This window comes from Hakea prostrata, chromosome 4 (assembly GCF_041222555.1).
Source record: "Hakea prostrata isolate BN-2017 chromosome 4, UWA_Hpros_2, whole genome shotgun sequence".
In the NCBI taxonomy this organism is placed as follows: Eukaryota; Viridiplantae; Streptophyta; class Magnoliopsida; order Proteales; family Proteaceae; genus Hakea; species Hakea prostrata.
In genome coordinates, this window is record NC_142603.1 from 16,588,443 (window position 1) to 16,604,358 (window position 15,916).

The 15,916-nt window shown below is 38.0% G+C and overlaps 1 protein-coding gene and 1 pseudogene across 2 annotated transcripts; both read right to left on the reverse strand.

The window, feature by feature from the left end:
* Nucleotides 1–5,993: 5,993 nt before the first annotated feature.
* Nucleotides 5,994–8,669, reverse strand: LOC149018212 (protein STRICTOSIDINE SYNTHASE-LIKE 3 pseudogene; annotated as a pseudogene). Its single transcript, XR_016172900.1, has 2 exons — nt 7,494–8,669; nt 5,994–7,188 (listed from the first exon to the last, which is right to left on the reverse strand). The product of XR_016172900.1 is annotated as a protein STRICTOSIDINE SYNTHASE-LIKE 3 pseudogene (transcript).
* Nucleotides 8,670–13,944: 5,275 nt separating this feature from the next.
* LOC149018213 (glycosyltransferase BC10-like) lies at nt 13,945–15,461 on the reverse strand. The gene is made up of 2 exons (XM_089154341.1): nt 14,854–15,461; nt 13,945–14,589 (listed from the first exon to the last, which is right to left on the reverse strand). Exons 1-2 carry the CDS (start codon nt 15,457–15,459, stop codon nt 13,945–13,947), a joined length of 1,251 nt encoding a protein of 416 aa, XP_089010467.1. The 5' UTR covers nt 15,460–15,461.
* Between the last annotated feature and the right edge of the window lie 455 nt (nt 15,462–15,916).

Sequence of the window (15,916 nt, forward strand, 5' to 3'; positions counted from 1 at the left end):
ATAATAACCCTAGTCTCCGTTAAGTCTACTCCGACTAGGAATGCAGTGTATTTTTTTATATTTCTTTTTTATTTCTTATCTTACCATTTTAAGGAAGTTAAAAAAAAAAGTAAATTATACACAATAATCCGTCTTCAAGATTCTAATCTAACGGTTCACGCGATGAGTTCTGTACGATTAACGTTTGACGACCGTATATCAGTGTTTTACAGAAAATTTGGGAATTTGGGTAAAGAGTAAAGAGAGGGTTTTTACTTGGGGACCACGTTTATCCTTTTATTAGCAATTATTTATATTTTCCAATAATTGCAAAAAAAAGGTAGAACGACATCGAAGCGTCGAATCTCTGGAGTCTTCTTATCAAAGGAGAAGAAAAGAAATGGAGAATCACGTTTAGGCCAGTTAATTAATTAAATAATTTGCCGACAAATGAGTTAAATAATTACTGAGATGCTGGAAATTTTTCCCCAAAAAAAAAATTGCTGGAAATTTAGGAACCATTCGGCTCAGGGTTCACACCTATGTTGGACGAGGCAAATATAATAAACAAAGAGACGGCAGTGTACTGTGTACCATGAAATACTGATCCGGACAGGCTTGTTCAGGACACGCTTTGTCGTTTTTTCTTTTTTAAAGTTTAGGCACCCTTTGTGATTCTTGATGTTTCCGAGTCCGGATCATCTCCCCGTCGGGACCGACCACAAAAATCAGTGGGGCCCACGATGAAAAATATTTTTTAAAAAAATTTTTAAAAAAATTAACCAGTGGGCCCCACTGGTTTTTGTGGTCATGAAGCCATGGGGGAGCACAGAGCACAGAGTGCTCCCCCGACCGGGAAAATGATCCGGATTCGATGTTTCCCCCTTCCAACTATTGACCTCCTTACCGATTATATCAGAAACTTTATTTGTAGGTCTGATTCCTTTGTTTTACAGCTCATTTCTAGAGCTACCTCATCCCTGGCAAGTAGGGTGATTTGGCCAAATTTCATTACATGGCTCCTGACCTGTGTCGCCAGGATGTTGTTTGTCCCTCTTGCCCCTTTCAATGAAATTACTCTTTACAAAAAAAAAAAGACCACAAGAGCTCACAAGATAAGGGTGATAGGATATATTTTTAAAATGTTTTATTATTTTTTATTCATGGGCTCTACATAATTTATAATTGTATGGCCATTGAAGAAGCACAGAGTGTTCCCGTTACGGAAGATGATCCACACTCTTGATTAAAAAGGGTGGGTGAAAAAAAATGGGTGGGAAAGAATTATTATATACTAGGGGTAACACAAAAATAAATTTGTAGAAAAATGTTAAATATGATCTTATTTTGTTGTTTTTCATATTTTTTCACAAAATTCTATCTATTTTGTAGAATTTCAAAAAGACATTGTGTAGAAGAATTAGCATTTAAGAATGCTTGTCTTTAGCTTTCTTACCTCGAACCAAACAAATCACTTTTATGATTTCATGAACAAAATTTCATACTTTTTCTCCCACTCATTTTTTCTCCCCCAAAAAGTGTCTTACTTTTATTTGTTGCATCTCAAATAAAAATAAGGTGGGAAAAAATGAGTAGAAAGAAATCTCTGACTTGTTTAGCTCACACAAGTGGAAAAGTTAGGAGACAATTTTTTTTAATTTAAGAAAGTTTATTTGTTGAGGTGACATGTTAATTTTCTCATCCCATTCTATTTTAAAATCCGACAAAATAGGTAAAATTTTGAAAAAATATAGAAAACACCCTCATTGCATATGATGCCCACATGCTTTTTTTTCTTTTCTTTTCTTCTTTTCTTATTTTCTTCTTTTCTTTGTCTTTGGGTTAACAATTCATTACAAGACATGGATTATACATGTGCGGTTTACATAATACTAAACATAACATGTCGGCAGACAACATAACGATGCATTCTAAGTTAAGGAATGGATGAAACAAGAAATGTCCAATGAAAACTTCTTTCTTTCTTTCTTTCTTTTTTTTTTTTTTTTGGTAAATGAAACTTTAATTAGAAGAGTGGCAAAAAAAAGCTAAGACATCCTGAGTACAAGTTTCAAGAAGCCAAGGAATGGAATTAGACCAGACCGTCCTACTTGCCAAGGACAGGGCCTTTCTAGCTAGATAATCGGCTACCAAGTTAGCCCATCTAGATACAAAATGAAAGGACCGAGAAGGTTCAAAGGAAAGAAGTTGGCGAATGTCCTCCACCACCCGATAAGCATCTGATTCCACAGGGATAAAAGGGTCCACAAAACAATGAGTGAGGCTCTGTGAATCACATTCAAACACGACTTTCTTAATCCCTAAACTTAAACTCCACGAGATCGCCTCCCTTAGTGCCAAAGCTTTACCCGTGAAGACATTGGAGCATTCAATAGGGATCGAAACAGCAGAGAGGCAGCAAACGTTTGAATCCTTGAGTACAAACCCCAATCCAGCTTTGCTTTCACCATCCGCCATTGAGAAGTCAATTCATCTTCAGCAGCCCTTCAATCGGAGGAATCCAAACAATAGGCATGCTCACAAAGGGAAAGCACACCGACCCTAGAGAATTCCAAAATTCCATATACGCTTTCCATGCTTTCTCCATGATGCGATCCGGCCTCCATAACGAACCTTTGAAGCTGAGATCGTTTCTTTCTAACCAAATTGACCAGTAGGTAAAAAAAAACAACTTAGAACTTCCCTGTTTGTTTTTTTATCTGGAAATTTCAGAGTATCCCAATTGTTCAAGATCTGAATCAGGGACCTCTGATAGTTGGCTTCAGTGATGTTCGAGATACCCATTCCAAACCAGATTGCCCTCGACGACTTACAATCAAATGGATGTGATCAGTTGACTCAACCCCTTTGTTTTTTTGGATAGCTAAGGAAACATATATTATTTAAAAGTGTGATGTGAGATATATTTTTTCTCACAAATAAGAAGAGTACTGCTAGTCTGCAAATATTGGTATTTGCAGCTCAAAGTGCTAACTTAGTGACATTAAGAATGAAGTGAAGGGGATTTGAAGCTACAAAACGTTGCACAAGCATAGTTTGTCAAAATACTAATCAAAGTTGTTATTAAAGCCATCGGCCAAGCCTGTTGACATGGTTTGGGTAGCAACTCTAAGACCATATCCAAGTTGCACCAAATTTAGTGTGGCATAGTACACACAAATGACATCATAGATAGTCCCATTTGAATTCCATGCTATTGTTGCCTTTTATTTTCTCCACTATCAAATAGTAAAAGCTTCTATTTTCTACAATCCCCATACACCATCCTACGTTATTCAGTAGTTTGTTAGATACCCCTACACAAAACAAAGTGTGTAAGTGAATGGATTTTATGTATGTCCTAAGATCACAATTTTGTATTGGGCATGCCATAAGAAAATCCTCTTGCATAGATATTGGCTTGCATCAATGGGATTAGAAAGCCACAGTTTAAGCTTAGTTATCCATGTATTGACATTACATAGAATATTGTAGGGGTTGGGTTTTTGTTTTTTGAAAATAACACTATTTCTCTCTTTCCAAATAAAATAGCAATATATTATAAAATTCAAGAAGAACTACTATTTCATTCTCTTGTCTAGCTGTGTGCTAGCTAGAAAGCTACTGCAAAGATGGAGATTTGATTGTTGGGTCAAGTGGTCCGTTCTTAGTCCAAGTGCTCCTGCAACCCAATTTCTTTTTGGTCCATTCGCATGAGATAAAAACATGCCATTCCGTCTTTGTCTTATCGCCACAAATTCACACAAAGGGTTTGTCTCTAACCATTGGGATGATATAGACTTAACTAATAACCCTGCATTCACAATACATGAAAAGAAGCTTTTTAAATTTAGGGTGTAGTGGTAATTTTCAAAAAAAATTCCACTACGAGGTAAATTCATAATGACCAGTTGGGTATTTTTGTTTCAACAATGCTTGCCCCACTAACTTGGCAGAGAACTTGCCGTTGGATCCAATTAAAGATGCTCATATGTCAAGAACACGTGAAAGAGACAATTAAGATGAGATGCATTTAGAATTTGTTAGGTTTGAGAGATACTCCCTGTTCATTTGGACATTTATGGCCATTTCGGCCATAGTGATACCCGGAAACCATATATTTTATTATGGGTTTGTTGTGGATATGTTAAGAGAGTTATTTCTCCATGGATCGAACCAGAATGACGTTTTTCTTCCATTCTCACGTTTCTCATAACCATTTGCTCTAGCTGTGGTATAACAATGCATAAGCTTTTCCATGTCCATGATCCCATCTTTGTCCTTAACCTAGGATCAAATACACTAGTCTCAATAAAGTATTTTGCCTTCAAAGTTACTGCCCAAAACATAGTTGTGCACTTAATAATAGCCTCCTAAGTAGAGGCAAGAAATCCAAAAAGATGATAGGTTTGAATTTTCGTCTCTCCACACCTTTCCCCCACCTATTGGGATTTCCATCTTGCCGATGTCTGATGCTTATATATAAGCAATACGTGTCCATAGGTTAGATCTAAGGATTGAAATTAAATTGAAAAAAAAAAAAAAAACTCGGTATTTTTTTAATATAACATCAGCATTTAGTTCTAACCTATATACACAAATCATCCATTTATAAAAAATGGATGGTCTAATTTCTTATAGAATAAAATTCCCACCCCCTCAGCCTATGGCCTCAGTCATTATTGAATAATGAGTAAAGAAAAATAAGAATGAAAAAATAATTATAAACACAACATTTGACATAGAATTACACATACAACTTTCAGGAGCTGAAGATATAAAGTATATCTAACGACAAGGTAATAGCTAATGGGTGCTTGGCTGACAAAACCAAGGTTTAAAGTATCGGTATTGAGATCGACGGCGGGATTTAAGAGCGCGTCTCAACAAACGTGGCTAATGTATTTTAGGTAATTAGGGGAGACGGATCGGGCTTCGGTTGGGTCAAATATGGATATGTATAAATGGTATCGGGGTCTTTAAACTTTGGACACGGCGCATTGCGCTCGCGCATCGCTCTAATTAAATCGCCCCGTGAGGCTGTCACACCAAAATTTTAGCAATAAAAAGCATCAAACCTCAAAACAAAGCACCACACATCCATAGCTTCAATGACAGAGAAAGAAGAACTCGCATCAACACCATGGAATTAATAGAAAAAAAAAGATGTAAATAGCAGAACTTTAAACACTTTACTTTTCCTCCAAAGTCACGACAAGAGGCCCACAAGACTTTACCAAAAGAAAAAAAAAAGTCACGACAAGAGAACCTTTATTGGCAAGTCGGTTGTGGCGGAAAGGCACTTGTGGTTTAAACCCCTTTGTGATAGCATGGTATAGGAGTTCGAGTTCACTATTACAGATAGAGCTTCAATGCTGCACAATTAAGTGTTGCTGTCCAACATTGAGCTACGTACGGTGAGAATAGAATGAATTTTTCGACTTCCATCACTCGTTTTTTTTTTTTTTTTTTAACTTCTTCAACCATACCAACCTGTAAAAAAAATATATGCAAAATAAGTAGTTGAGATTTCAACAACAGAGTATCATGATCCTCAAACCTCAAGATAATCAAGATCTTCAAACCAGCCTAAACACAGAATTGTAGGGCCCCAAAATAGTAGTCATTAAGAAGCCGTCGAACCCCTTCGATAATTAGACCCACTTGTTGATAAAGCTAATGGAACCTATGAGATGACACTCATAATTGACTAATTCCTTGACAATTTTCATGATCAAAAGATTTTTTTTTGGCCAAAATCAAAAGATTAAGAGGAAGACTAAAGAGATTAATACTCTCTCCCTCTCTTTCTCTCTTTTTCATGGCAGGGAATGGCAGAGAAGCAATAGAAGATAGGATACCTCTTGGGTCTTACTGGTCACCAAAGTATGAGAGTTTCGGATTAGATGCCTCCTTAAAAAAAAACAAAGAGAATAAAAAAAATGCAGAGCCAGTTCTTCATCATCTAATTCCACCCAAAAAAAAAAAAAAAAAAAGAGAGACAAACCAGTTAATCAAATTCAATATTAGCTCATCACAACTGGTAAACCGCTACAAAAGACATCAAGACACTCCCCATCCACAATTCTCCATCCTTCTCCTCAACCTCACTAACTGCCCTCACCACCTTGCCTTGACTATCCTCCAAGATCTGCATGAGTCTCCCCTCAGAGCTGTACTTGGCAACCCCTGCATGAAGCCAACCTCCAATTGTTGCCAAATACTGATACTTGGCCGGAATAGGTAGCTTAAGCAAGAATTTCCTGAGTTTAGGGTAGGAACCGAGTACATGGCTGAGCAAAGATCGACGGCAATGAAGTGCAACCCAGAATTCACCATTCTCATTGGTTCTTACATTGTCTGGGAATCCAGGCAAGGTTACAAATACTTCTGATGTCCCTGTTTTCTCCCCTTTCAGCCAATATCTCATTAACCTGCCAGAGGCACTATCACAAAAGATGAAGAAAGAACCATCCTTACTCAAGGTCAAACCATTTGGAAATTGGACTTTACGAACAAGGACAGTGGTTTCCTTTGTAATTGGGTCATACTTCAAAACCCTCCCACTATCCTCTGCAGAAAAAACCAGCTGCATGAAATTCCTCCTCTGGAATTTATTGCTGCTTTCTGTAAAATAGACATTTGCTTCCTCATCAATGTCCAAGTCATTTGTGAACCTTAATGGCACTCCTTCTGCCTCTGATGCAAGTGATGTTGCCAATCCGCCTCCTGGCCCTACTTTCATCAACCCATAATATGCATCAGCAATGTACAGTTCCCCGGTTTTCTTGTGGAATCGAAGCCCTAAAGGTCGGCCACAGATGTGTTCATGCTTCAAATAACTTGAAAACAATGGCTTTGTGCTACATAGTTCTGACCTATTGGGAGAAGTATAAGCAAAATCAGCCCAAGACTCGCCGTTCCAGAAAATTATCCGACCATCGGCAACTCCAGTGTAAGGTCCACGACCCAGGGGATCAAAAGCCACGCTCTCGGGCCCTTGAACTTGGTTCAGAAACTTAAGACTTGACTTCTGCAATTGATTTTCAGTATCTGTTTCATTTGGGCGCTGAGACCAGGGAATCAAATCGATCTTGTAAGCCTCAAAATCAGGGAAGTCAGAGATAGCGCTGTGCTTGAAAGGATCTATTCCACAGTAAAGAGCCAAAAGGAGGAACAACCCCGCAAAGATTCCAGTCGGCGTCATGCCTGAATTGAGCAGGAAAGGAGGGGATCAAGGATTTGAGAAAGAGGGCTAAAGGGTTTATGACTAGTAACCGTTCTTAAGTTTGTGTTGAATTTTATACATCAAAGGAAGCTTCAGCTGCCATTCTTGGTTAGGTAGAAAGCCTGCTTTCTGGTTGAAATGTTTGAGCACGACTAATCAAAATAAATTTAAGGGAATAATGAACCAACTAATCGATCACGCGAAAGGCCTGGTATTAAATCCCCAGAAATAAGGATTTATGATGTAAATGAGGAAAATATGAATAAATAGAAGGATCAAAACATACCTCCTTAATTTACTGACACCATAGCGATCATTGCTGAGATGAGATGACATACTACTGCAAGTAACAAACTCACTCTCGTGAGCCAACTACTCTGAGAGGTAGGTAAGCCAGGTAAAGAGGGAGTAACCCACAGGTGACACATGTGAAACCATAACATTTGTTCTTATGATCAGTTGTTTTATACACTCTGATTCTTATTTTCATGTTCCTTGGCAACGGATTTGCTATTGAAGGGATGAACAACACCTTGAATCAAGCGCAGAACAGGGAAAGCATTGTACAGAGAAAGACCAAGAAAAGAGAGAGAGAGAAAGTGATTGTACTTTAAAGAGATAGACCCTTCAGGAATTGCAGAGAAATTCTGTCAGGTGATTCAGGATCTCAATACACATGAATCTGCAGCTGAACACTCCTAACCAAAGTAAACAAAACAAAAACAAAAACTGTTGATCAGAAGTGCAAACCAACCACATATGTTGTGTAGGAACAGCAATTCTATTACGAAATAGAGAATGATCCAAGCAAGCCATCAATTACTCTAATGAAATCCTGAGAAAAATGGATGAACAAATGAAATGAATAGACTGTATTCAAAGGCAAAAGAAAAGATACTGTCTCAGAAGACACGTTTATCCATCCATAACATTTGACAAGATTGTTAAAGCAACTACCGTTTAAGTCTTCATTGAAGAATTCAGATTTGATAACTGTTGAATGTTCAGAAGGCTGCTTACAGATGGCGTTTTAGACTTGTGGTATCAATAATCTGAAGCAGCAGCAGCTGCTAATTCCGAATCATCCAGTTCTAGATCCATTATACTGATATATTTGTGCCCATAACATCAACAAATCTATTGCATAATACAACATAGAATCCAAAATCAACAGCTCTAGTGGCAATTCATTCAAATACACAAGTCCTAATCCCTAAGCCTCTTTCATTTAAATATACGTGTCTTTTTCACACACACAAAGATACAAACAAAGGATGAGACAGGCTACCATGTGAATTAAATAATCATTTAAGATCATTCATTAAACCATTCGACAAATAACCTGAACATTAACAATAAACTAACCACATGCAAGATTGTTCAGAGCACTTTGTACTTCCTGGGACTATGATATACAGAGTCAGTGGAGAGTACAATACTAAAATCCAGGAAGTCATTTATGCTACAGAACTAGAAGGATCAATACACTTTCCCTGCAACCAAATCAATCGTTTCTCACTTCTAAGAGAAATGAATGTCTCTCTAGCATTGGGGTTCTCAAACAAGTCCAAAGCCATAAAGTAAAGGCGCTGATTGATGCTCTGTATATCATCCAGTACTTTCACACATTTGCTTATAGAAAATGGATCATCATTCTTCATCATAGCATTTGCCCTCATTTTTGAAGCAGCCGCTATCTCTAACATAGCATCCGCTATAGCATCACCAGTAGACCTACGATTTCTTTTGCGACAACCTGAATTTGTTTGCTGCACAGAGTTACGCTTGTGACCATCTAACATGTTCACGTCTTCTTCTGGACGTGATGAAGCTCCGTCTTGCTCAATTGTCAATAACGTACTAGGATCAATGAACATGCTTGCAGGCTCAAGACATTGCTCTTGAGTTCAACTATCTCAATTCAAAATGTTAGTCATATAACCAACGGTCAAATCATAAGTAACAGCAGAAAATAAGACAACCTCCATAAAAGGGAGAAAATGAAAAAGAAAAGAGGGACCATAGCCCTTCTAGCTCTCTATCCAAATAGGAAACTGAAGGAAAACCTCCAAGTAGCACTGCCCAGTGAAACACAAATTCAAAAATCATTACTTAGAAATCCAATTCCTACTAGGAAGAAGGATATAGGAACGGAGATTGGTTTCAGATGTAGCTACAGAAAACATCCAGAAACAAGGGACTAAAGAGTCAGTGACCAACATGAACTTAAAAATATTGTGTTCCACATGACATTTAATGAAAAAAAATGAAGGCTTCTTCTCATCAAAATCATACCACTTGAATTCAAACCATAAAATGCAAACTACAATCATAGAAATCTATACAAGTATCCAGGTTTGAATGATATAGTATATAACTAAACCAAATCTTTAAACCATTTGGTCTTATAATTGCAGGAGCCGTGAAAATATAGCATGTCGGTTCAGTGACTCTAAATTAATCAACTATAAAAAATGAGGAATGTTTTAACAATGCCTTTTCTATGTTATGAAAATCTAAGTTAGCTAACATAAATTTTCATGCCCCCTTGGACCACCCACTTACCTTCCACACCCCCCCCCCCCGGGGGGGGGGGGGGGAAGATAATAATAGTAATAAATAAATAAATATTAATGGAGCAAATTAGATGCAACACCCTTGGGTTTGGTCCCTTTTACATGCAAACACCCAGTGTTGGGGCTATTACATCCATACCTGAGAAGCCTAACTTTGTTAGCAAGGTGTCAGTTCCCAAATCCAAATGACATTTTTACCCTTAATATATCATGAACTAAAATGATTTGAAGTACCTTTTATACCCTTCTTCCTCCTCAGAACTTAAAATATCCAAATTGATTTTAGGTTAAGTTACTATCATTTCCAATGACAGTGAAGAAGATGTTCTGATATTCAGGCAGACCTCCCCTTGTTCACAGGTATTCCTCATTTGTTCTTGGGGAAAATGAGATCGAAGTCAGAGAAGACTTGAAATCCATGAATTCCAACATTTTTCCTTCCAAACCATCACTGCTGTTTTTACTTTTGCTGACTCTTTTTGACTTTTACTTCGATAAATACAAGTCCTTCAATCAGAAAACTAACGTGTATGGCCAGGGATGAATCAGTCCCTTATAATAAACAGTTAATATCATGGCAAGATTCACAGTTGAGAACTTCTGAATCTGATCAGTGTCATTAATAATCCCAGGTTATCTCTCACATGCTTGACTTCTCTGCTTCACCTTCATTCATTACTAGGGCCTCAAGGATTTCATTTCCTATTTTTATAGAGTTCCAAAGAACTATATTATATAAAGACCTTGATTCTGGTTCAGTGACCTGTTGTGTTGATTTAGGAGATTTTCACTTGTTGTCTTTGCTTGTAGAAGGAAGGTTTTAAGTTGTTGAAGAAAGCTAGGCTGCCATTGTTTGGTGACTGGTGGATTTTGTCTTTCTCATGGATTCAGAGAGTTTACCTCAAGAACGTAAAGGTGAAGAAGATGAATGTTTCTTGTACTGCTCCTTCTGCATAATGTATCAATACAAAACCCTTGGAATCCAAACTGGTGCCTCTGAGGGTGAGGTGAAGAAGGTCTCTTCTAGTCCCCTTGCAGGTTTGTTTCTTCACTTAAAAAGAAAACCTCACTTTCTTTATCTTGGATATATTTAATATTTTCTATGAATATTTTTTGTGGAGTTGCAGGAATCCACCAAGCCTTCTTTCTTTCCTTGTTCTTCCACTCATCCAGTGGGTTGAGTTGCAGGTCAGTCTTCAAGTGGGTAAGAGAGATATGAGGGTTCTGTAACCTAAGGGTAAAAATGCATTACCGAAGTGTATATTTCGGGCTTCAAGAAACATTTTGAACTTAATGGAAAGGGCTTCCTTGAAAGATTCACAATTATCCAGGGGAGGTCAATGTAAAAATCCTTCTTTTTTTTTTTTTTTTTTTTTTTTGGGGGGGGGGGGGGGGGGGGGGGGGTGTTTGCTTTTAAAAGGGATCAAACCTTGATGCATGCATATAATTTGCTCATAGATATATAAAACTGGAAGGTTCATTTTCCAAAATTACAAAAACCACTTAGTACGCAAAGGGATCCACTCATTTGGGCCTAAACACCCTACTTGGTTCTTTGAAGAGTTCTAGGCTAAACCAATTGACTGAACTAATCTCCTTTGTAGAAGGATAATTCTTTGTATCGTTTTTCATTCACAAGTCAAGATGCAATACAATCAATTTCTACAAGATACTTTAGTTTATGAGTCAAATTTGATATCAACACACCCAAAAAAAAAACAAAAAAAACTTTTTTTAGGTATTTTATATATTGTAGTACAAGTGTGCAATAGGACACAGTAAACATGTAGTAGAAAATAGGAGGGGGATCATGAAATCAGTTCATAATGAATATTTTCAGCTGGAGATGATCTGCCATAACTTTAACATCGGCCAAAAGTGTTTTGCTCTATTCATTTAGTTCTGAACAACATACACTGGTTGGTAAACAAAGCTTAATATTCATATGCTACAGCAAGAACTAAACCATCCCTGCTACCATAACACCAATCAGGTCATTGAGATCAATGATCAACAATCAAAGGCTAAAGCTGTCTCCAAGAGGCTCAAGCTACTGTGTGATTAAATAAATCAGATTATCATCATATCAAGATTCTTTTATGGGAATTATGAAGTATATTACCTTCATCATCGAACTTCTCTAAACATCCGCCACCCCGAAAAGATAAAAAAAAAACCCAACTTGCAAACAAAATCCAACCTAACTCCAGTTGCCCTATAGTAATCTTACTTCTTTAACTAGCTAAGCAAAGCCCCATGTAGGGAATATGTTGAAAATATAGAAAACGGATCCCCCATCCACCCATACCTCGAAGGGCAACCAAATCAAATGATTTAGACTTGGCTTGGCGTCTCATTGAAGCATTTTACCAAACAGCTATTGTACAATAGACCAAAAAAAAAAAAAAAAACCTAAGTAGAAATGTAGAATGGGTTTTCATGGGTTCATTTATTCACAGGTTAAAAACCAGTAAAAACCATTACCAAAAAAAAAAAAAAAACCAGTAACAAACATGACCTAAACTAATTTACAACAAATCCAAAATGTCAAACTGCATTACCTAGGTCAGTTTGTTGAGACAGATAAAGGTGATCGCTCTTCTTTTCCTTCTTGTGATGTCTCCGGTGTCCCGAGTCCCTGCTCCCTCGCTGAAGGAAGCGAACGCAGTAACAAGCCACGGTAGCCGTAGGTTCTTCCATTATTTTCTTAGTAGTGAATTTTTTTTTATTATGGAAATTGGAGATGGGTGTATTACATATGTGGCTGGCAAGGATTGAACCCAAGCTCTCCACCGGGAGGTGAGATTCTCAACTACTCCACTAACCCTTCATTGGCAAAAATAAAATAAATAGATAATGTTTTTCACTCAGTTTTATCCAAGGTATCGTGTGTCGGCGACACACGGCGATTATTCGACCTGTCGCTGGGGGGCGACACGAAACCCCTCAGCGACACGAATTTTACACTTTATCGGCAATATATCACCGACGGTCGACTATTCGGCCTAAGAACAGCCCTCCAGCCTTGCCTCCACCAGTTTCCGCACCAGCTCTGGCTACTGTATGTTTGTACCACCATCGCTGCCACCCCCAGTGCCCTCTTCGGGCCAAAACACCACCTGCACAACATTTGCACCAAGATTGCGGGCTACCGGCGGTCCAAAGACTGTTGTAACCCCATATGTGCCAGCATCGACACCAGTGAAACCATTGCCCATGTCGAACAGCTCTGGTGTTGTTGTTGCTGCTGCTACTGCTGCTGTTTCGAAATCCCAGAAAAAATCGTTCAAGAATGGCAGTGTCTTCCATGCCTTCTTCTTCTTTGGGAAATTTGAAGATTTCTCTCATCTCGCCTTCGCAATAACAACCACCAGGTAATCGTAGAAAGGTAGAGGTGAAATTGAAATCGAAACCCTCTTCTTTAACTTGTTCTTGCCGGATTTTGGACTTTGTCTCTTCGTTTTGGAACTTGAGAACAAAGGTTGGATGGTGAGGCACGTGAATGGGAAAGGCAGGGGTGGAAATAACAAAGTTGGATGAGTTTCTTGTGCGTGTCTTCACAATTAGCCAAATCCTTGGGCATTGGATCACACCGTTGATTTAGCATCTCCCTAGTGTTCTTTTTATTCTATGATATAGAGCTTTTCATCTGTCCACTTTTACTAGTTGAGATCTTCTATCTTCAGTTGTAGTTTCTTTAAATTACTTCACCATATATTTAAGATGGAGATTCACTTTTAAATACTAACAAAGTGGGAGAGGGGTGAACATCCCTATAGTTGTGATGGAGAGGATGAGAGAAACACAATAGAATCCCAATTCCGACTAGTGAAACTCATTTTTTGTCATCATCAAAAAAATCACAACGATTAGGGGATCAAGGGGGGGGGGGCACTACATAAGAAACTACGACCACTATGCCATAATGTAAAACTAAATAAATAAATAAATTAAAAACCAAGTCTATCTGAAGCTTAAGGCCTTGTACTAACTTACAAAGGTATAAGAGGCATTTTAAAACATAAAACACCATATAATAAATTATAATCTTTCAAATTTCAAATGTAAAAAAATAAAAAAAATAATCAAGTCATCTTTTATTTTTTTGGTAGGATACAGTCTTCTTTGTAATTACTAACTATAAGATGTACATTTCTCATGTTATGGGTTAAAACCCATGACCTTTGGAGCAAACCTCAACAACCTATCCAAAGTGTTGGGTAAGAACTTCCTTGCAAACAAATGGCAAATGTCTGTGTTCTTGCCATTGTATTCACACTCGCTTCCACTTCTCAGTCTCTCCAAAAGCTCAATGGTAACATTTGTTCTAAAAAACTTGGTTGGATGAGGTCCCCCCATTTTCCAATCCACCCAAGTTAAAGTTCTATTTGAATTCTTCTTTCCAAATCTCATGTTCACCAATGTTGGCAAGTAATGCTCATCTCCAAAACAAGGGCGCTTGCAGAGTCTCCCAAATAGTGGGAAATATTTATGATCAGAGACAAATTCAATTGCAATGTCACGGTCTACCTCAAACCATTGAGACCCTTTTCGCCATTGCCGGAGCTCAATAATTGGTTTCATACGACGGTTGTACCGGCCACGTCCGACGGGAGCTGGATTGTCATAAACCTCCACAAATGTCTTAGTTGAATTGAGGAGGTAAGAATAGATGGTGGAGAAGTTGAAGATAGGAATGCATGACTCTGATAGAAGAACAAATCTTTGGTTAGAGAAGTCAAGGAGAGCATTTGCTAGTAATCTACGTTCTGCTGCAACTAAAGTGAAGTCTCCCCATTTAACTTCCTGCACCAAATTAAAAGGAATTACTATACATATGAGTGATTCCATACAAAAAATTGAAGCAATGTGCCATCAGAAACTGACATTTGGCCCAAGAAATAGAAGAGAAAAAACTCATGGGTCTGGGTCTATTTCTTAGAAAAAGCTAAAACTTTGAAAATGATGACTCTGCTATATATGAGCTAACCAGCAATGCCTTCTGCTATTTCATTTTCTGAAAGCAGTTCTAATAATTTTCTAAGGGAACAAGATCTCAGATAAACTGACCTTACTGGGGATCCTTCGTCCATAAAACACAGAACCTTCCCTTTCAATTGATCCATTGTAGGATGGATTGGAATGCACATAAATGGAGTACAAGCCTTCATGACCTTCGAAAAACTTCTCCCAAAGTGGCCCCAGTGGTAATGGTCCTCTCGTTAAGAACATGAAAGCAACCTTTGGTACCATCTTGTCTGGAAGCTGTTGGGTTCGGGGAATCATTGAAGCTTTCCTCTGCAAGTCCATGTCATTCATGTGGTGCCTAATCTCAGGTGTTTTGAAGTAATCTTCCAATCCATTGCTGTGAACCTTGGCGCCATTCTCTTCAAAAGAAGATTTTATCGACAGTAATGGCTGTTCTGCTGCTGGTGCTGGTGTTGGTGTTGCTTGCGGTGGCGGTGGTGGTGCCGGCAGTACTGGTGGAGATAAAGAATTTTGGGTTTCAAAGAAAAGAAAAGAGTTGTAATTGATCATAGAACGACTAGCTATAGCTCCAAAGGCCAAACCAAATCCAAGTAAGAGAAAATAAGAGAGGAAGTTGAGAAGACGTAACTGCTGCTTGAAGATCTTCATCACCATGGAAGTTGGTGGTTTGTTTTCTTGTTGCTTCATTATTTTCTTTAGGCATATACACACAAAGAAGAACCATTTGGCATCAAGGGAACTGAAACATCCCCTTTAAGGCTTTAACTACTCCACATCCCATTTCTTTAAAAGCACTTCTCCTCTTTCTTCTCAGCTATAATAATTAAACAAGAAACGTTAATTAATAAAGGTTTATAAGCTTATAATGATCCTTGGGTTTGACGATTGAGTCTCTCTCACTACGATAGCACCCATCTGGGATGAGCAGAGAGGTGGAAACATAAAAAATGGAACATAGGAAGACGTGCGAATGTGATACTCTTAGAAGTTGTGTAGAAGTACTTGAAGAAATAATATTTTTCTTAAATGTCGTGGCCATCAAAATGATATAGAAATCCGAAGCTTTTCATACAAAATGTCTTTTTTGTTGAAGTATAAGTTGTATCTGGATTCTGAAATCTGGACAACATTTCACCTACCAATT

What these genes read in the sequence shown, in the direction of transcription:
- LOC149018213 (XM_089154341.1), bottom strand. Translation starts at nt 15,459, where the DNA reads ATGAAGCAACAAGAAAACAAACCACCAACTTCCATGGTGATGAAGATC. An exon ending in GACGAAGGATCCCCAGTAAG is followed by an intron (nt 14,590 to 14,853) that starts GTCAGTTTATCT and finishes AATTTGGTGCAG; the next exon opens with GAAGTTAAATGGGGAGACTT.